Source organism: Hypoxylon fragiforme, assembly GCF_022984875.1.
Source record: "Hypoxylon fragiforme strain CBS 206.31 chromosome Unknown GGS25scaffold_9, whole genome shotgun sequence".
NCBI classification, from domain to species: Eukaryota; Fungi; Ascomycota; class Sordariomycetes; order Xylariales; family Hypoxylaceae; genus Hypoxylon; species Hypoxylon fragiforme.
This window is the reverse complement of record NW_026054764.1, coordinates 2,609,772-2,628,407: the sequence shown is the minus strand read 5'-3', so window position 1 is coordinate 2,628,407 and position 18,636 is coordinate 2,609,772. Positions and strand designations below refer to the sequence as shown.

At 51.1% G+C, this 18,636-nt stretch overlaps 8 protein-coding genes across 8 annotated transcripts; 3 read left to right on the top strand and 5 right to left on the bottom strand.

Moving 5' to 3' along the window:
- Positions 1-143: 143 nt before the first annotated feature.
- GGS25DRAFT_515971 (glycoside hydrolase family 2 protein) lies at positions 144-2,766 on the bottom strand (the record flags this gene model as incomplete). The annotated part of the gene is made up of 2 exons (XM_049263141.1): positions 144-2,195; positions 2,254-2,766. 2 exons carry the CDS (start codon positions 2,764-2,766, stop codon positions 144-146), a joined length of 2,565 nt encoding a protein of 854 aa, XP_049113448.1.
- A 1,042-nt stretch (positions 2,767-3,808) lies between these two features.
- Positions 3,809-5,985, bottom strand: GGS25DRAFT_508770 (P-loop containing nucleoside triphosphate hydrolase protein). Its single transcript, XM_049262498.1, has 4 exons — positions 5,547-5,985; positions 5,406-5,470; positions 5,111-5,240; positions 3,809-5,054 (listed from the first exon to the last, which is right to left on the bottom strand). Exons 1-4 carry the CDS (start codon positions 5,607-5,609, stop codon positions 4,332-4,334), a joined length of 981 nt encoding a protein of 326 aa, XP_049113447.1. The 5' UTR covers positions 5,610-5,985; the 3' UTR covers positions 3,809-4,331.
- Positions 5,986-6,160: 175 nt separating this feature from the next.
- Positions 6,161-7,572, top strand: GGS25DRAFT_465614 (short chain dehydrogenase). Its single transcript, XM_049258961.1, has 3 exons — positions 6,161-6,424; positions 6,513-6,771; positions 6,853-7,572. Exons 1-3 carry the CDS (start codon positions 6,387-6,389, stop codon positions 7,345-7,347), a joined length of 792 nt encoding a protein of 263 aa, XP_049113446.1. The 5' UTR covers positions 6,161-6,386; the 3' UTR covers positions 7,348-7,572.
- Positions 7,503-9,830, bottom strand: GGS25DRAFT_465643 (uncharacterized protein). The gene is made up of 4 exons (XM_049258962.1): positions 9,601-9,830; positions 8,881-9,168; positions 7,802-8,828; positions 7,503-7,749 (listed from the first exon to the last, which is right to left on the bottom strand). Exons 2-4 carry the CDS (start codon positions 9,098-9,100, stop codon positions 7,659-7,661), a joined length of 1,338 nt encoding a protein of 445 aa, XP_049113445.1. The 5' UTR covers positions 9,101-9,168; positions 9,601-9,830; the 3' UTR covers positions 7,503-7,658.
- On the bottom strand, positions 9,491-11,228 carry GGS25DRAFT_465597 (D-isomer-specific 2-hydroxyacid dehydrogenase-like protein). Its single transcript, XM_049258960.1, has 2 exons — positions 10,815-11,228; positions 9,491-10,768 (listed from the first exon to the last, which is right to left on the bottom strand). The coding sequence occupies exons 1-2, from the start codon at positions 11,002-11,004 to the stop codon at positions 9,882-9,884; spliced, it is 1,077 nt and encodes a 358-aa protein (XP_049113444.1). The 5' UTR covers positions 11,005-11,228; the 3' UTR covers positions 9,491-9,881.
- On the bottom strand, positions 11,128-12,429 carry GGS25DRAFT_508752 (uncharacterized protein). The gene has a single exon (XM_049262497.1). The coding sequence runs from the start codon at positions 12,257-12,259 to the stop codon at positions 11,453-11,455; it is 807 nt and encodes a 268-aa protein (XP_049113443.1). The 5' UTR covers positions 12,260-12,429; the 3' UTR covers positions 11,128-11,452.
- A 1,217-nt stretch (positions 12,430-13,646) lies between these two features.
- Positions 13,647-16,319, top strand: GGS25DRAFT_534988 (glycoside hydrolase family 3 protein; the record flags this gene model as incomplete). Its single annotated transcript, XM_049265831.1, has 2 exons — positions 13,647-13,852; positions 13,953-16,319. 2 exons carry the CDS (start codon positions 13,647-13,649, stop codon positions 16,093-16,095), a joined length of 2,349 nt encoding a protein of 782 aa, XP_049113442.1. The 3' UTR covers positions 16,096-16,319.
- On the top strand, positions 16,320-17,914 carry GGS25DRAFT_465562 (NAD(P)-binding protein). Its single transcript, XM_049258959.1, has 4 exons — positions 16,320-17,082; positions 17,155-17,335; positions 17,395-17,511; positions 17,655-17,914. The coding sequence occupies exons 1-4, from the start codon at positions 16,543-16,545 to the stop codon at positions 17,804-17,806; spliced, it is 990 nt and encodes a 329-aa protein (XP_049113441.1). The 5' UTR covers positions 16,320-16,542; the 3' UTR covers positions 17,807-17,914.
- The last annotated feature ends 722 nt before the right edge of the window (positions 17,915-18,636 follow it).

The following is an 18,636-nucleotide window of genomic DNA, read 5'->3' as shown; positions in this document are numbered from 1 at the left end:
AACTCATTCTACGATCTCTATATAACGCAGTCATCTCATCTCATCTACCTACCTGCCTGCCTACCTGCCTCCCTAGAAAATCACCCCCCCTCACCAACTAGGCACATAGCAGAAAACATATAACAGCTACACCCCCCAAAAATCTAAACCATCCCCAGATACCTCGTCCCAACCACACTCCCCTCCCTCGCGCCCCTCACCCCAACATCCACCACCTCGCCCGGCACGATGTCCACCAGATTATCCTCGAACTTAATCCCATCATCCTCGCTTTCCAGCGCCACGCCCTTGATGGGGACCTCGGCCGAGACATGGACCGTCGCATGATCCTCGCTCAGTTTAGCTTGCAACTGCCTCGGCTTCGCCAGATGAAGATACTTCAGGGGCTCGGGCCAGTTGACGTAGCGCGCGAGTTGGACGCCATCGGACCGGCGAACGAGGTACGCCGCCACGACGGTCCGGGAGGCGTCGATACCTTCGTCTTTATATGGCTCTGGGACTTCGAACGCTGCGATCTCAGTGGACTGGTTTTGGGGGAGGATGAGGGCCTCCTTGTTGACGGTCTCACTATACGTCTCCTTTCCCGTTTCGACGTCCCATGCTTTGACGACACAGTCGGCCGTCAGATCTTCTAGAGTGAGATTGCTGCCCCAGATTTCGATTTGTATCTTCGTTTCGATGTCTACCCGAGTGTACTTGTTTTTAGGTCGCTTATGCTCCTGTCGTGTTATGCCTACCGACAGTGGCGCCATCTCGCGCTTGACGGTAAAATAGGCGTGTTTAGGCCGCAAGTAATAATCGCAGATGGCCCAACTAGTCACTGGCCAGCAGTCGTTTATCTGCCAGACGAGCGCGCCGGCACAGTACTCACGCCCGGGCCCCTTCCATTGCCGCTTCCAGAGACGGTATGCTGATGCTAGACATTCAGCTTGCATCAACTGTGTGCAGTACACAAACTGCTCTAGAGGATCCGGCGCATAGCGCATATTCTCGACTAGGTATAGCGCGATGCGCCGTTCGTGACCCTCCGCTTTATTATGAAAGTCTATCGTCGACGATTGAGGGTATCGGTCCGGGTCATCTTTGCCAAGCGGTAAGAATGCGTCAATAGTCTTAACCGACGGGAAGGCCTCCATGCCGAATTCCGAAACAAAACGGCCAACCAGCTTATCAAAGTTCTGGTACTTCTCCTGAGTGCCATGCCACACATTCCATTGGTGGATATCCCCCACGGTTGGATCTCGTGTGTCGACTCCTCCCCAGGGACTTCCGGGGTGGTAGTAGATCGACGGGCACAACTTTTCGCAGGCGTCGGGCAGAACCTTCTCGTAGATGTAGCGCGCCGGAAAATCTGTTTTTAGCCAACTCTCGGCGTCTTGGTTACTCTGATCCCAGGTAAGATTGACGCTCTCAGCATATTGATAATCTTCATTGTTGCCCGCGAAGATCACGATGCTCGGGTGATGCCTTAACAACTTGATATTCTCCTCTGCCTCACGCTTAATCGAGTCCAAGAGTTCCGGCCAGGCAGGATAGTTGCCGCAGCCAAACATGAAGTCTTGCCATACCATGACACCCAGTTCGTCGCAAGCATCGTAAAAGGCCTGCTCTTCGTAAATACCTCCTCCCCACACCCGAATCATGAATTGGTTACCATCTGCTACCAACTTGACCCAATCATGATATCTCTCTTTGCTGATTCGCGGAATAAAGTTATCCGCCGGAATCCAGTCGCTACCGCCGCAAAATATGGGAATACCGTTGACCTGGAAGAAGAACGACGTCCCGGGCTCACCTTTTAGGGGTCTTTGAATAAGCTCAGCCTTTCGTAGGCCTATCTTCTTGAATATTTCGTCAATATCTTTTCCATCTTCCCCTAAGGTAGCCGTGACTGTATATAAAGGCTGCTTTCCATACCGAACCGGATACCATAACTCAGGGTCAGATATGGTGAAGGTGGCGCTCGAGCCAGAATCTACTACTTGGCTGGCAACTGAGGTACCGGCGAGTGATATTTCAACCCGAACCTTAGAGGCTTTACCTTCTGTAGACACATGAGTGGTTACAGTAGCACTTTTAAGAGACTTATCAACATCAACGTCGCACCAGAGGTCAGTAATCCGGGACTCGTAGATCTCGAGGTTGATAGGTCTCCAGGGGCCACAGGTCAGTAACGTTGGACCCCAATCCCACCCCTGTTCATATCATTAGTATTGCTTTATGTTGTCATCATCAACTTCTTGCCAGACGTACCCAGTGGTATTGTGACTTTCGCACAGCTAGCCTAGAGTTATCACCATTCCAGCAGCCCCATTTATGTTCCGGATACTTCTCAACCAACTTCCAGCCTCGCAAGTAGGCACTATCAAAGGTAATAGTTAATTCGTTATCCTCTCCATTGCTCTTCAAGACCTTGGTAACATCGACGCGTTCGGGTATGAACATGTTCTCGGTCTCGAGGATTGTTTTCCCATTGAGCACCACCGTTGCAAATGTATCTAGCCCGTCAAAGGCCAGGACCGCTTTTGTAGAGTTTCCGACTGCCGGCGACGGGAAGTTGGTCTTGTAGACCCAGACAGCTTCGCCGATCCATTGGACATCGAGCTCGTTCTTGCCGATATAAGGATCGGGGATGAGCTTATGGGCAAGTAGGTCCAGGTGAACATTGGTAGGGAATTGGCCGACGGGCAGGTACTTGCTATCCTCCTTGTCGGCCTGTTTGAACTCCCAGTTCTTGTCGATGGGGATCACGGTGCGGGGCTCCATCTTGCGAGGGTGGAGGGGAAGATGGTTACGAGAATGAGGGATAGTGGTGTGAGGAGTAGAAGAAGAAGACGAGGATATAGCTAAATTTATATTAAGATTCCTAGCCTTGCTTAAATCAACAGCTTTAGGGCAAGCTTGGCCTGGTGGTTTAGAATGCTGGGCGGGTTCCATGGGGGTAGATGGGAAGGAGTATCAATATGTGATTTAGCGAGAAGAAGTAATTAAAGAACTAGGGAGGGAGGGGAAAATGAAGGATGTGGGCAGTGGAAGGAACAAATCCGATAGGATCTCGAGGTCTGCTATTGACGATGTCTATATTACAACACGATACCAGGTCAATAGCAACCGAAGGGACGGTATAACACTTGCCGATACCGCCTTGGTAGAAGATCTCATCGTGGGTGCTGAACGTCCCTACGAGATCCAATATGTACTACGCTCACCGTTTTTATTGGTTACCTAGTTAAATGTGTGGGCGAGCTGCATCTACCACTCGTTGCCGAAACCCCAACTTGATGCAGGTACTCGCACCTATTTAGAGGGGGCGGGGAGGAGAAGTTTGTAGGTTAGGAGAAATGGTGTAACTCGGCATGATGAAAAGACTTTTGATGTGGAAGATCCGAGAATTTGACGAGACTTGAAAGTACCAGTACTTATTATGTACCTAGCAATATCAAGGATTCAATCTTGTATTGAACTTCAATGTTGAGTATAGCACACACAAGATATACATAACTTCAATGTTGAGATATCTAAGAAAAGGCCATGATTTGTTTCAAGATTGTACATATAAAGTATTAACATGTAACAGTTAAACCCACACGTGCATGCATCAGCCTTTCTCAACCCACACTAATGCTTCCATATCGCCCAAACCGCGGAGGGTACCACCCCGTAACCTTATCGGCTAACCTAGTGTACTAGCGTACCAGGGTAGCTTATCGAGAGTTGATACGACAGGCGGTTTTAAAACCTCCGATTGGAATGGCCTCCTTAACATGATGCATATCATTATCATATCATTATCACAAGTAGCTCACAAGGGATCCAAACTAGGTACCAAGACCTTACCATACGAATGATAAGAATTTATTGAAAAAGAGTAACAACAATGATACTAACGATCCTTTGGAGCAAACGACTTGCCACATTGTAACGGGTGGAAGACTCTCCGCCGAAAAAGACGGAGTCTCACCTCCCACTTACACCCCGTCCATCGGGATCGTGGGATCCCCAACTAGTCACAAAAACAAAACATCAAGAATTCCCCCAAGCGTGCAATTCTAATATCCCACCAACGCATTAGGGACAAAAAGAAAATCTCTCGCATTCATTACTCTATCTCAAGTCTTCTGGACTCTTTCTGGGGTACATATTGTCTCGCCACCAACGCCGGGAAAAATGACAGTAAACGAACGCTCTTGCAAAGTACCTAAGGTTAGGCACCTGTACCCATGTAGGTATCGAACTGCAGTACCTAGTAGTCAGACCAATCCCTTCCAGCCCATATTCGTTTCGCTGTAGTCGCTGCTCATCAATATTTCTTTCTTCGCCTCGTTCCCATCTCAACAGCAGGTACTCCTGCCGCGTCCACGGTTTAGTGTGAAGACCTCTTCCCATTCGCGCATGCCCCAATTCTGTGTCCGACTCTTTCCTTTATGCCTCCTTCTTATACCTCCAAGTCCGACCTCATCCGCCGTCATGGAGCTCTTAATACTGCCGCCATCACTAGCCCCAGCGTTCCACATACCTCCGTCGCCGTACTGAATCCCGCTCATCGGATCATCCGGATCAATCTCACCGAGCTCGATCTTGGTCAGGATCATCCGTGCTAGGCGTCCAAAGATCTCATCCACGCCCTCTCCTGAGAAGGCGGATACTTCTACCGTGACCGGCACGTTGACGCTACTTGCCCATCGAGATGCCTCTGTGTTCGATACTTCTCGCCCTTCCGGCGCAACTGTTGCCTTTAACTGGGTACCGAAGCCAGCGCCGGATGCGCTTGTTGTACCTGCAGACGTGCTATAAGGGGCTGAAAGCGTGCTTGATGGTGTCGGGGGCGGGAGACTTGTATCGACGAGGGTGTCATTCGCAAGATCGAGCTTGTTCCCCACCAGAATCATTGTTAAGTTGGGAGAGGCGAGAGCCCGGGCATCGTTGAGGAATGGTTGTAAAGCTCGAAACGAGTTATGCGACGTGATATCGTAACATAAAATAGCGCCAGCAGCGCCGCGGTAGTATGATCGCGAGACGGAGCGGAATCGTTCGGTACCTGCCGTATCCCATAGCTTGCATTCAGGTCAGCCTACACTGTCGGGCTTCATATTACAAGCATGAAGAATACCTGTAGCTTTATCCGTTTTCGACGAGCGCCCGTTCCAATCTTGATAATCTTGCTGGCGAACTCGACCCCAATGGTTTGCGAAGATAAGACTCGCCATTCGCTCTTGACGAAGCGGTGCAGAAGACATGACCTATCGGAATCGCACCGTGGTTAGCCGGCTATTCATAGCCTATCAAAAACCCATAGCTGTATCCGAGGCCCATCTCTGAACGCTTAATCTTTCTTGTGACGTCTGCGACATTTTGTTTGTAATACCCTCCACCAACTACAACTATAAGGAATTGCCCGCACTCACTTTCCGGTTCCGCTCGGCCCTAGTAGAATGATCTTTGCGAGGTAATCGTACATGCTCCCGAGCTCCTGGTAACGTATCAGCTTCGCACACATTTTTATTTTTTACGCTTTATCAATCGTCCGAGGGGTTCTTATCGCATACCTGGTCGCCCGCAGTGCCAGAGCTCTCCTCACTGGCGGCGGAGGACCGTCGCGGACGCGTCATCTTGGCCGACGTCTTTTGTAAGAATTATCGATTAAACCGTAGGTAAGTAAACCCTCGAACTAAACTTCCAAAATAGACAGAAATGAAAATCAAAAAGAACTGTGATTCATCAACAAGAAACCAACAAGACGAGACGAGAGAGAGACAGAGAAAAGTTATCCCAAAAAATGGTTGTTCTGGAATAAAGTTTGAAGTTGAAGAATGGGATGAAAGTTCTAGATTAGGTTCGCCTTACTGTATCATGTGTTATCAACAGGGACAGGGCTTAAAATAGGCGATACCATACCTGAAATGTATGCGATACTGCGTAGTTTCAGCAATCCTTATCAGTACCGTGATCAACCTGGTGACGAAACGGTTAGTAAGAAGCGTAGGGAGGAACCACCTAAGGTGTGATACCTTGGTAGGACTTACCTTACAGGGATAGGCCCGCTATCTGATCTGGTTGTGATGATGCACGATGTTAGTCAGCTTTATTGGATGGATCTACATACATACATTGTGTACCCAGGTACCTAAATAGGTACCTAGTACCTAGTACTGTGCCGAGGCTCATACATCATATATCACGGGCTTCCAGTTCCGGACTTCCTTCATTCTCAACTCCCTCGCGATAAATCAGCTCGATAGCTCTTCAGCTTACGGCCTGTGACAATCAATCATGTACATATAGTTAATTCCTATTAAAGGCCTACGTAAATTCTAATTCTAATTGCCACCATTTCTTGCAATTTCTATATACTATTGCCGTCGTATCATCCACCCAGTTAAACCAACATGAAGATCGCAGGCAGAACCTTCGTAGTATCAGGCGGGTAAGCACACACATAGGCCACAAACCGCCCTCTCAAGCCACCCTTACTCTCCCTCGAAACCCCCAGCCCCAGCTAACCCCCTAAACAGCGCATCCGGACTAGGCCAAGCATGCGTAGAAGAAATCTGCCGTAACGGCGGCAACGCCGCAGTCTTCGACCTAAACGAGGAGAAGGGCGCCGCGGTAATCGCCAAGCTCCCGAGCGGGGCGGGCAAATTCTTCGTCTGCGACGTCGTCGAGACGGACAGCATCGCGGCAGCCGTCAAGCAGACGATGGAGTGGGTGCAGGAGACGGGCAAACCGCTGGGCGGTGTCATTCCCGCGGCTGGCGTGGGGAATCCCACGACGGTAAGGGGGTTCTATTGCCAAACTAGCAAAAAGAGGGAGAAAGGAAAAAAAAAAAAAAGAAGAAACTAACAAGCCCACCAGATCCTCGACCGCAATGGCGACGCCTTCAGCATGGACACCTTCGACTTCGTCGTCAACATCAACCTGCGGGGGACCATCGACCTCGTGCGCCAGTGCCTCGTGCACCTCGCCAAGACCGAGCCCGTAGGAGCCGACCAGGAGCGAGGCGTGGTTATCATGGTAGCCTCCGTCGCCGCGTTCGACGGGCAGAAAGGCCAGATCTCGTACGCGGCTAGCAAGGGCGCAGTCGCGTCCATGACTCTCCCGATGACGAGAGACTTAGCACGCTACGGCATCCGCTGTGTGACTATCGCGCCGGGGATATTCGAGTCGGGGATGACGGCTGTGATGCCTGAGAAACTGTTTAAAGGTCTCGCGGCGGTCATGGAGTTTCCGCGACGAGCGGGGCAGCCGCAAGAATTTGCGCAATTGGTCCGGCAGGTTATCGAGAACGGCATGTTAAATGGTACCGTAATTAGATTGGATGGAGGTTTAAGGATGCCCAGCAAAATATAGGAAGAGTACAGAGTACGACAAAAGAAATTCCATACGTATTCACTCGGCAACTAGACGCACTTCCCATCATGTTACAGTTCATTTATTTACACAATCATTACCCGGATAACTCAAGGTAAAAGCCCAGATGCTATGAAGAAACAAAAGAAACAAATCAACTCTTGGATGCTATTATGATGCTCATCCAAACCCCTCTTCTTCCCAAGCACTATCCTATCCTCCATCCTTCACTCATCGCCCAAAGAAATCCTTAAAGACCTCTTGTATTATAGCAGTTGGGCTAGTTAACAGCTTGGTACCTAGGAAGCCACTCATTTTGCTTCAGAGTTGCGGCGGCGAAGTGGAGAGCGATCTCGCTTGAAGCCACGGAATGGTACAGGGGATCGCTCTCGGCTGCGGTCACTATCAATCAATAAGCTTTATGCTCTCGCTATCATGAGGTAAGGACACTTACTGGGCAGAGCGATGAGATGAGAGGTTATGTAGCTGGCTGCCGAAGGCCAAGCCCTGCAAGTAGGCCTGAGATGCCAAGGGGTCTGCCATTATCGCCTCGCTAGGGCCGTTCAAGTTACCATACAAAGACTTGGCATGTCTCATAAGAGAACGCTGGTCATTGTAGCGAGAACGTTCATCGTCGTATTGAGAACGTTTGTCGTCTTGCTGGGGACGCTCCGCCTCGACATAATGACGGCGGGTGGGCGGATTGTAGGTCTGAGGTTCCGGCACAGAGCGGGGCGTCCAATAGGCCTTTTCTGGAGCCTGGGGGGCACGTCCACGATCTCCCGACTCGATCAGGAGTGGAGTAGCCATAGGCGGTTGGCTAGGGAATTCCGGAGAGGTATGGGCAGGATGACCAGAATAATACTCGCGATGGTCATCACGGCGGCTATCGCGATAGCCATATGATGGTGATGAGGCGCGCTGGCCATAACGGTCCAAAGACTTGTGACGATAAGAATTGGCCCTCTTAATTGAGGCAGGACTAGGTACATCAGCATGTGGACGACGGCTGCGAGTGCGACCTGGACCAGTCTTTGCACCAAACTCGGCAGGCTTGTTAGTACGACGCATGTTGCGTACTATTGGAAGGGCTATACTAGCTACTGCCTGCTTGGCAGCCTCTGCAGTCGAGTATTCAAGACGATCACGAATAATTCTGCCATGGAGGTTGACAGTGCACTTGAAAGTTCCTTCATAGGTGGTCCAGATCTGAAACTTTGGATTGAAACCACGCTCTTGGCATGCTCGAGACAACTTTTCTAACACTTTTTCACTATCATGGTGCTTAGTCTCGCGATGCTTAGTGGTGTAGTCAGGCTGATATTTGGCATATCCCGTGTCTTTGTTGCCTTTCTGGTCTTCGGCAGGAACGCTGGTAGCGTCAGTCCTTCCCTTGGTGTTAACAAGCCCTTCAGTGCCACCAGGTCCTTGGCGGTCAACAGACTTCGCGGGCAAGCTTGGCGGGGCATTCGAAGACATAGCTAAAGAGAAATTGTCAGCATAAGAATTCTCAACGGAGAGGAGAATTCTCACAGTAGTGGCTCTTGCCGGTGGGCTTGGTCTGCAAACGTGAGCCGTCAATAAGTACAGATCGCCCTCCCTCTGTAGCGCTGTCAAATTGGCCCATTTCCGTCATCGGGCGGGAGAAGATAAGACCTGGTCCTGGAATTACATGATGGTGATCTAGAACCGAACCATCATGATCTTCTCTGGCAAAGCCATTGCGTGGCTTGGCGATGGAACTGGATGCCATCTGTGCCTGTGTCGTTACGACCGGAGGAAGGTCGGGGGCAGTGGGAGGCGGAAGGTTGACTAGATCTCCTACAAATAAGACCACAAGTTAGATATTAGTTTGCGAGAAGGGATAAGTCTAAAGCTCGCAAAAATGACATGGAAACAAATCAAATCGGCAGTCAACCTTGCACAGGACAGTCTTACCTTTTCCTGCAGGCTCTTTGTTTTGAGCGGCGGCGCTCGGCGATGCCATGGTTTCTGAAGAAGTCGCGAGACGGGCAGAAATTGAAAGGAAAGATGGTGAAGTGTAAATAGGAAACGATTAAAAAGAAGAGTTTAACTGAAGACAGGAAAACTCTCAAGGAAATATTACGTTCAAATGATGGTGATGTCGTCGTAATATATTTAGTTGTGAGTGATTGAATGTCTGGTGCCGGATTTTTTTAAATGAAATGTGTAGAATCAAGAGGCGTGAAAAAGAAGAAATGAAAAACAATTGCGATTAAAGAATTAGAATACCTATCAATCAAGTGCCCTAGGGAGGTAGGTAAGTAGGTAGGTAGGTAGGTAGGTAGGTGCTTCCTCAGGAATCAACTATTGCTGCAGGTATGGAGGTATCCATCTATCCTCGTGCCTACCTAAAGTGACTGAGCTCTTGTGCTTTCCGCCTGATCAACCAGGTTCACATCCTCTCACCCCTCTTAACCTTCTCACCCTTTTTACCCTTTTCGCCTTTCTAAGGTTATCATCCTTCTCATCAGCCTCCCCCCTCTTTTTCTTACTTGTCTCCAAGCAGCTCATCAATATCCAGTATCACTAAAGATAGTCGCCATAGCCTCCCCCTTTTGCCATCGTAGTATGTTCTCAACTTGCTTTGCGTACATGTTAACAATGTTGTCTTCTTGGACATATCCTGTATGCGGTGTCAACACGACCTGACTTCTGCCGTCCTCCCCCCATCTTGTAGTCCTCCACTCACTGCTTGTCGGCAATGGCTCGATCTCATACACATCTAATCCCACGCCACGTATTGACCCTTTTTTAGCTACTTCGAGTAGGTCATTCTCCACCACAATTGGCCCTCGAGCAGTGTTCACAAATAGAGCCGACTTTTTCAATTTCCCTAAATCGTTCGCCGTGATCAATCCCCTCGATCGGTCTGACAGCACAAGCTGAACACTCACAACGTCTGCAGAGGCGAACAGTTCATCTCGGCTGACGACCTTGAAAGTCTTCACTCCATTCTCGTCCTCGATAGGCAAGCCAGCCGCTTTGGCTTTCTCGTCGGCTGCTTCCTGGGTAAGGTTTGTACTCCAAGCCACCACCTTCATTCCAAAGGCTAGGTTCATGATCCTAGAGACCGTAACACCCAATCTGCCAAGCCCTACTGTGCCAAATACTTTCCCTGCCAGTCCTGTAGCGAAGTTAGGTTGCCAACCTCCTGTCTTCATGGAGGCGTCATCTTGTGGAATATTCCTCGCAAGGGCAAGTATCAGAGCAACGCAGTGCTGTGTAGTACTATCTGGATTCTTCTTCTCTCCGGTAGTGCCAGCTACTGGTATGTTGCGAGCCAAACATGCCTTTACATCAATAGATGCGTTACGTTCTCCAGTTGTGAGGAGAAGCTTTAAATTAGGAAGGCGATTGACTAGTTCGGCGGGGAACGGCGTACGCTCTCTCATGGAAGCTGAAGCTATTAGTCAATTTTCGTGGTTTTCATGAAACGAACTTACAAATAATATCGAATGACTCAAGGCGCTTTACTAAGGCATCCTTTGCTTCCTGGGGTGTGTTTGGGTGGTTGTAAGGAAGTAGTGTATCGGTGAAAACGGTGACGGTGAACCCGGAAGGCCGCAGTTTGTCAAAGAGACTGACAGAAAGCTTTTGGTAGTCATCCAGCACGGCAATTTTGAGCTGAGACATGGTACAGAGTTAAAGGCGTGATTTTTACAATGAATTTTGATCGTTTTCTTTTCCAATTGCAGAATAAACTGTAAGTAAGAATTGCCGTTTGTATTATGAGAAGAGTTAAAGACACCGAAGACGTCCGCGAGCGGAGAAAGATGACGCCTTCTCACCAATGTGCAATCTCCACTTTACGCCGTGCACTACTCTCGGCACTTCCCCGATAGTACCCGATTATTGCTTCCATACCCGGTCTTTTGAGTATTTTCCCGGATGTGGTGAATCGCAAGTAAATGCTGAATTGGTAGTGTACGATTAAGAATGAGCGAGGGCGATTCTCTTGATGATTTTCTATAAAGTACTAGTAATAGGGTAGGGAAAAGGGGGAAGCAAAGAATTCCTAGTCTACCCCTAACACATTACAGAAAATCCGATAAATAGGCGCCTCAATTCAACTCCTCCCAAATCACCGCAAAACCGTAACCGTATGCACATACTTGACCGCCCCCCCCTCAACCCTCACCTCATGCGAATCCGGCATGTCCCCCAGCGCATCAAACGAGCACAGCACGTCCACCGACCCGACCGTCTCGTCAATCACGTACCTGCGATTCCCATTCCTCTTCTGGCTTCCCCCCCGCGGCAGCGTCGCCCCGCACGGCCTCGTCAGTGCCGACCCCTCCACCCGCTCGCAGTCCGTGCCCCATGGTATCGAGTCCGCCGCCGACGCGTCCGTCCACATGTCGAGGTACGCGTCGCCGATCCGCTTGAGCTCGTCGCGGCTCGCGCGCGAGTCGGGGGGGACGGGCCCCCAGTTCTCTTGAGAGATGTAGCTGAGGGTTTTTGAGGCGTCGAAGAAGAGGGAGCCGGCTGTGGCGGCGATGGTGTCGATGAGCGCGATGCTGCTGCTGCTGTCGTCGTCGGCTGGGTGCCGCATCTGCGTCGAGATCACGTACGGCTTCGCCCCCGACGCGGAGATCAGCATCGTGTAGCTCGCGCACGCCGTCGTGTCGGCCGTTGAGCGGTTCAGGTCGATGGTCAGTGGCTGGCTTAGCACGCCGGAGGCGATGTCGACCACTTTGTTGTTCTCCTGGTACGTGAAGTTCGTACCCGAGAGGTTGAGGCCGGAGGTGCTGCCGGATGTCTGCGCGGCGATGTAACTGTTGGCTGCGGCGAGTAGGCCCTCACGTGTGCACGCTGCGCTGGCGGTTGGGGTGAAGTGGGTGGACAGGAGGGCGGCGGCCGTTGGTAGGAGGTGGAGTAGTCGAGGCATGATTGGTGGCTGGTTTAGTTTTAGTAGGACCAGGTATAACGGAAATAATATTTAGTGTAGACTGGCAACACTTGTTCCCCTGAAGTAAGTTGAGTTAACGTAACAAGTCCAGATTATGGTGGGCTGGCCCCTATAAATATAGCCAAGCCTTAATGGGGAAGAAGTTTGGGAGGTATCCTTATAGAAGAGTACCCTTGGTAGGTCTGCCGTTTTTTAATGCGGAGGTTGTGCTTCATGCTATATTGACTACCCCTCTGCGCCGAATATATATAAAATGCTATGCTGGCAGGTAGGTAGGTCGAGTGGGTATGTTAGAGGCATCGAGTCCACGAGCTACCTTAGTACCTACCTGAGTCTTCCAGGACGTTGGTACTTATACTCACCGAGGATATCTTAATACCGACGAGTCCTCGGTCAGGGCTTTTATATAATGAATCAACTGTACGAACTGAAATAGGGCAGGTTTAACACATCTAGATTTATAGCAAGATAATTCTTCATGCTGATATAGGTAGGTGAACTGTATTATCTAGGTAGCCCGGTAAGTCGATACTTTAGGCTAGATGGCATATGCGTGATCGGGACGATTGGAGAGGTGCAACTGTACCTGCAGGTAGGTGAAGCTCGTCGATGCTGTGGCTAGTTGCTCATCTTCACATATAGGTCAAGTATACAATCACCTGAGCGGATAATGGCCCAGAGGAAGAAGCGCTTGGTTTACGAAGTGTCACTTCATCTGATGAAGTGCATCAATACTTCCCTAGAGTACCTGCCTGCCTAGGAACTCTTCTTGTTGATACATGCCCAGGTGTACCATAAATATATTCAACTTACAACCAAATGTTGCAAGTCGGCCTACATAGATCCCACGCGACCTGCCAGCCGGCTAAATGCTACGGGGTCTGGGCTATGTAGCTCACCATAGTAGATCATCATATCTACCCAGAGATTCAGCCGATCTCATGTAAGTAGGGTAGGTTGGATAATATCATCCAGCGCAAAGGTAGGCATGTACTTACCTTGAACCTCAAGGTATAGACGATAGATGGCGTGGTGTCGGTAGGGCGGGTAATTCCGATCTAGACAAAGGCAGATACCTACCTAGACAACCCTCACTTGGCCCAGCTACACGCGCGAGAATTAGGCATGGCTCATCCGACAGGCTATTTACCTACTAAGTGACCTCACTACTCCTCATCACCACAGTATGCTTGGCTGACTCCTTAAGCTTGGAAAGGGGTTAGGTTGGCTAGGTATTGGAATAAGCCGTGCGGTATAATAATTTTCATTTTCCTCCTCCTCCTTTTTATTCTTCTAAGTAACATACTCTGTTCCTCACCATTGCTCAACATCCCCCTTCTCGGCCCGTGGAATAGATCCTGTGAAGATGAAGGGCCTCACGAGATCAGCAGTAACATGCCTCTCGCTCCTGTGCGGGCAGGCGATGGCGCGGATGGCCTTTCCCGACTGTGTTAACGGCCCGGAGGTTTTGACGACGAATCTTGTGTGCGATACATCTGCTAGTCCAGCGGATAGGGCAGCTGCGCTTATAAGTGCTTGGAACATTACTGAGAAACTTGGGAATTTGGTCGAGTGAGCTTTCTCTACCCTTACCCTCCTCCCCCCCCCTTTTTTTTTTCCTCTCGGAATTTGGCCACCATCCAGTCGACACAAACAGCTAACACACCCCCAGCAAGAGCCTCGGCGCCCCCCGTCTCGGCCTAGGCGCCTACGACTGGTGGAACGAAGCCCTCCACGGCGTCGGCTTCTCCGTCGGCGTCGCCTTCTCCCCCTCCGGCGAGTTCTCCCACGCCACCTCCTTCGCGAGCCCAATACTTCTCTCCGCCGCCTTCGACGACACCCTCGTCCACGCCGTCGCAGACACCATCAGCACCGAGGCGCGCGCGTACGGCAACGCCGGCAACGCGGGGCTCGACTACTGGACGCCGAACATCAACCCGTACAAAGACCCGCGCTGGGGGCGCGGGTCCGAGACGCCCGGCGAGGACCCGTTCCGCATCAAGGGGTACGTGAGGGCGCTGATCGACGGGCTGCAGGGGAAGGAGGGGGTGGCGAAGGTGATCGCGACGTGCAAGCACTACGCGGCGTACGACCTCGAGGACTGGGGCGGCGTGAGGCGCTACGAGTTCGACGCCATGGTCGGCATGCAGGACCTGGTGGAGTACTACCTCCCCCCCTTCCAGCAGTGCGCGCGCGACTCCAAGGTCAAGTCGATCATGTGCTCGTACAACGCCGTCAACGGCACGCCGGCGTGCGCGTCGACGTATCTGATGGGGACCGTGCTGCGAGACTTCTGGGGGTGGAGCGACGAGAACCAGTACGTCACCAGCGACTGCAACGCGATTCTCAACTTCCACGAGGACCACAACTACACCGCCACCGCGGCGCAGTCGGCGGCGGTGTCTTTGAGGGCCGGCACGGACAGCATCTGCGAGGTCGGCAGCAACACCGACGTTATCGGCGCGTGGGATCAAGCGTTGGTCGAAGAGGAAGTCATCGACCAGGCGCTGCGCCGCATGTACGAGGGCCTCATCCGCGCAGGCTACTTCGACCCCGCGGACTCGATCCCCTACAGGTCGCTCTCCTGGAAAGACGTGAACACACCCGCAGCGCAAGCGCTAGCCGTGAGATCGGCGGCCGAGGGGATCGTGCTCAAGAAGAACGACGGGCTCCTGCCTCTGAAGGTGGACAATGCGACATCGACATTGATCGCGCTGATCGGCTTCTGGGCCGACGGCTCGAACTACGCCATGCTCGGCGGGTACGCCGGGATCCCGCCGTACCTCCAAGGTCCGCTGCAGGCGGCGCGGAAACTCGGGTTTAAGACTGTGAATGCGACGGGGCCCGTGGGACAGGATGCGGCGGCGGCGGACACCTGGACAGAGGCGGCGCTGGAGGCTGCGAATAACTCCGACGTTATCATTTATTTTGGCGGAAACGACATGAGCATCGAGGCCGAAGAGCGCGACAGAGTCTCGATTGCGTGGCCCGGCGCGCAGCTGGTGCTGATCAAGAAGCTGAGCGCGCTGGGCAAGCCGTTCGTTGTGGTGGAGCTGGGGGATCAGAACGATGATACGCCGCTGTTAACGGACGATAATGTATCTGCTATCCTATGGGCGGGATTCCCTGGCCAGGATGGGGGCACCGCTGTCTTTGATATATTGACTGGCACGACCGCGCCCGCTGGCCGCCTCCCTACTACGGTGTATCCTGCCGAGTACGTAGACCAAGTGCCGATGACGGACATGAGTCTGCGACCGAGCGAGAGCAACCCCGGGAGGACGTACAAGTGGTACGACAAGGGCGTGCAGCCGTTCGGGTTCGGCCTCCACTACACCACGTTCAAGTCCTCGTTCACGTCTAATGCGTTTGGGGGCGTGGTATATCCCATCGAGCAGCTGTTCATCACCTGCATCGAAAAGTACCTCGACCTCTGCCCCTTTGAGCGAGTCGAGATATCAGTGAAGAACACGGGCAACCTCACTTCGGACTTTGTCGCGCTGGCCTTCTTCTCCGGCGAATACGGGCCGACGCCTCGTCCGCTCAAGGAGCTGGCTGCGTACACCCGCGTAAAGGGGGTGGAGCCAGGAGAGGAAAAGAAGACGTGGTTGAGCTTGAAGGTGGGTGACTTGGCCCGGGTAGATGAGAACGGGAACACTGTGCTGTACCCGGGAACGTACAACCTGTCGCTCGACGTGCCTACACAGGAAACGATTAGTTTTCAGTTGATTGGGGATGCCAAGGTGCTGATAGAGTTCCCACAGCCCCCGGCAGACTTGGGAGAAGGGAATGGACACGAGGAGTTGTCAGGCTGATGAGTATTGGTGATTGGATTTCGGAAATGTATTTCAAAGCAGGGAAGTAAACTACCTTAGAATAGCTTCTCACTCAATATGTATCTATCCATGCTCAGATGACGATGATCACGGGTTTAGGGGTTTATGATCTTTTTTTTGCTTCCTTGAAATTAGTAGTAACTGCAATAGTGTGTGTCATGCACGGCTCCGGACATAAAGTATGGTCTCGGCGGAGACGTGCGCGCGTGCATGGCCACTATCACCGAAGCTATCTAGGTCAGCATGCTGGCGCCATGTATTTGTGGATGTATTCGTGGTGTTTTGATATATATATGAAGAAGATGATCGCAATTATATTCGTGAAAAAAATAATAAAAACATACTCTTCAGACTCAAGACTACCTACCTATTTATCCAAATCAGACAAGAAACTTTTTTTTTAAAAAAAAAAATCAAGAGAAAAAGATGTCGTCTCCTTACAACGCCAAGACAACCGCCAGTGAAGTCGTGAAAGACCTCGCGGCCGAAATCAAAGGAAAGGTCATTTTGACCACTGGGGTATCTCCTGATACTCTCGGTGCTTACTTCGTCACGACCATCGCTCAAGCTGAGCCTAGCATGTTGATACTGGCCGGTCGGAGCCCTGCGAAAGTGCAAAAGACAGCCGACGCCATTACCTCCGCGCACCCAAACGTCAAGGTGCGCGTCCTCCAGCTCGATCTGGGGTCTTTTTCTGCCGTCCGGGAGGCCGCCGCCACCGTGAATGGATGGGATGACGTCCCGCACATTGACGTGCTGGTGAACAACGCCGGCATCATGGCGGTGGACTATGGCCTGACCCCTGACGGCTTCGAGAGACAGTTCGGGACGAACCATCTCGGGCATTTCCTCTTCACCAACTTGGTCATGGGCAAAATCTTGAAGTCGAAGTCTCCGAGAGTGATCAGTGTTAGCAGCGAGGGCCATCGGCTGAGCCAGATTCGCTGGGCCGACTACAACTTTAGCGTCTGTAACCCCCTTTCCCCAACACCAACCATTCCCATGGCCCCCAGACGCGTTTGCTGATTAGAAAAATAGAACGGCGAGACTTACGATAAATGGCGGGCATATGGCCAGTCCAAGACTGCGAACATGTTGATGATACTTTCCATTGCGCAGAAACTGGGACCTCGGGTCCAGGCGTACAGCCTGCATCCCGGAGTCATCTCCACGCACCTCAATGATCACATTGACTTCGAGGCTGACGTACTAAGCCTTCGTATGCTAAACATAACCTCCCACAGCATGCATTGATGCTCGCGCTAATCATTGTCGCAGGAAACACGGACAGACAGGAAGGCAACAAAGAAGGCTGGTACGATAGTTACATTTTCAAGACGATGGAGGAGGGGACGTCCACTCATGTGTACGCGGCGTTTAGCCCACAGCTTAAAGGTAAGTAAGCAAATCATGCTCGTTGCGATGCGCGTACCCGCTGCCTACCTACCTACCTACCTATTGAACATGTTCGTTCGTTCGTCTGAAAAGGAAAAAGAAAAAAGAACAATCCAATTAATTTGATTCCGCTGCATTGTCAGACCACAACGGAGCCTACTTCGAAGATACCGGTCTCGCCAATCCCTGGGTGCACACGGTTCGGCCGTGGGCGACGAGCGCAATCGAGGCAGAGCGGTTGTGGAAGTTGAGCGAGCAACTTGTCGGTCAAGAGTTCAACTATGCATCGGAGTGAAAAAGAAAATTTGCTTCTGCAGTTCGGAACGAATTTGTGGTTCCTACTAGAGGGCTTCGGTCTGAATTTCTTGGGGGCTGCACCGGAAGATGGTGGCTAGAGGGGATAAGGAGGCCAGAGGGGGGATAGGGGGCGCCGGATATTGGGGGCTATGGGGAAAGGTGGAAGGCTGAGGTCCGGAGATGGAGGATAAAATACTACACACAGAAACATATTTAGAATAGCATAACTGTGTTGTTTACCTCTTTTCTGATTATGTCACATGTAGATGGCCAGCCTACCTGCCATGTTGTGCATACACGAAGTATGCAAGCTTCAATCTTCATGCACCGCCAGTTACCGTGTCGGCATACATATCTTTGAGCTACCTACCAAGTGCTTACATATACCAAGAGTCAGTTAATGGCTAACACATGATTGCATAGTAGTTTATAACTGGCATCAACTATTATTTGCCTATGTTAGTAGATGACCTTCAGGTCAACAACACAGGCCGCGGACAGACAATCATGACAACCACCATGAATAACCCCAATAACCCCAACAATTACCACAGTAAATCTCACGTAACTACCTTATTTTTCTTTTCGATCTTCTATGAAATACACAGCCCTTTCAAAACCTGATATCTGACCTTTTGGTGGGGGTTCAGCCTCCACTATTGCTCTGGATCAATTATTGAATCCTGTAGTTCTCAGCTGGACGTTCACATGCCATCCTGCTGTAAAGTGTAAAAACTCCACTAACTTTAGGGGCTATACTAGACTGTGAGGCCTATTACACCGTTTACACGTGTGCTAGATGTACTAACAACATTGAACTAACCGCCA

What these genes read in the sequence shown, in the direction of transcription:
- GGS25DRAFT_465643 (XM_049258962.1), bottom strand. Translation starts at nt 9,100, where the DNA reads ATGGCATCCAGTTCCATCGCCAAGCCACGCAATGGCTTTGCCAGAGAA. An exon ending in CACCGGCAAGAGCCACTACT is followed by an intron (nt 8,829 to 8,880) that starts GTGAGAATTCTC and finishes ATTTCTCTTTAG; the next exon opens with CTATGTCTTCGAATGCCCCG. An exon ending in TCATCTCATCGCTCTGCCCA is followed by an intron (nt 7,750 to 7,801) that starts GTAAGTGTCCTT and finishes ATTGATTGATAG; the next exon opens with TGACCGCAGCCGAGAGCGAT.
- GGS25DRAFT_508770 (XM_049262498.1), bottom strand. Translation starts at nt 5,609, where the DNA reads ATGACGCGTCCGCGACGGTCCTCCGCCGCCAGTGAGGAGAGCTCTGGC. An exon ending in GGGCCGAGCGGAACCGGAAA is followed by an intron (nt 5,241 to 5,405) that starts GTGAGTGCGGGC and finishes CGATTCCGATAG; the next exon opens with GTCATGTCTTCTGCACCGCT. An exon ending in GAAAACGGATAAAGCTACAG is followed by an intron (nt 5,055 to 5,110) that starts GTATTCTTCATG and finishes CCTGAATGCAAG; the next exon opens with CTATGGGATACGGCAGGTAC.
- GGS25DRAFT_465562 (XM_049258959.1), top strand. Translation starts at nt 16,543, where the DNA reads ATGTCGTCTCCTTACAACGCCAAGACAACCGCCAGTGAAGTCGTGAAA. An exon ending in GGGCCGACTACAACTTTAGC is followed by an intron (nt 17,083 to 17,154) that starts GTCTGTAACCCC and finishes TTAGAAAAATAG; the next exon opens with AACGGCGAGACTTACGATAA. An exon ending in GGCTGACGTACTAAGCCTTC is followed by an intron (nt 17,336 to 17,394) that starts GTATGCTAAACA and finishes TCATTGTCGCAG; the next exon opens with GAAACACGGACAGACAGGAA.
- GGS25DRAFT_508752 (XM_049262497.1), bottom strand. Translation starts at nt 12,259, where the DNA reads ATGCCTCGACTACTCCACCTCCTACCAACGGCCGCCGCCCTCCTGTCC.
- GGS25DRAFT_465614 (XM_049258961.1), top strand. Translation starts at nt 6,387, where the DNA reads ATGAAGATCGCAGGCAGAACCTTCGTAGTATCAGGCGG. An exon ending in ACCTTCGTAGTATCAGGCGG is followed by an intron (nt 6,425 to 6,512) that starts GTAAGCACACAC and finishes CCCCCTAAACAG; the next exon opens with CGCATCCGGACTAGGCCAAG. An exon ending in GCGTGGGGAATCCCACGACG is followed by an intron (nt 6,772 to 6,852) that starts GTAAGGGGGTTC and finishes CAAGCCCACCAG; the next exon opens with ATCCTCGACCGCAATGGCGA.
- GGS25DRAFT_465597 (XM_049258960.1), bottom strand. Translation starts at nt 11,004, where the DNA reads ATGTCTCAGCTCAAAATTGCCGTGCTGGATGACTACCAAAAGCTTTCT. An exon ending in TGAGTCATTCGATATTATTT is followed by an intron (nt 10,769 to 10,814) that starts GTAAGTTCGTTT and finishes TAATAGCTTCAG; the next exon opens with CTTCCATGAGAGAGCGTACG.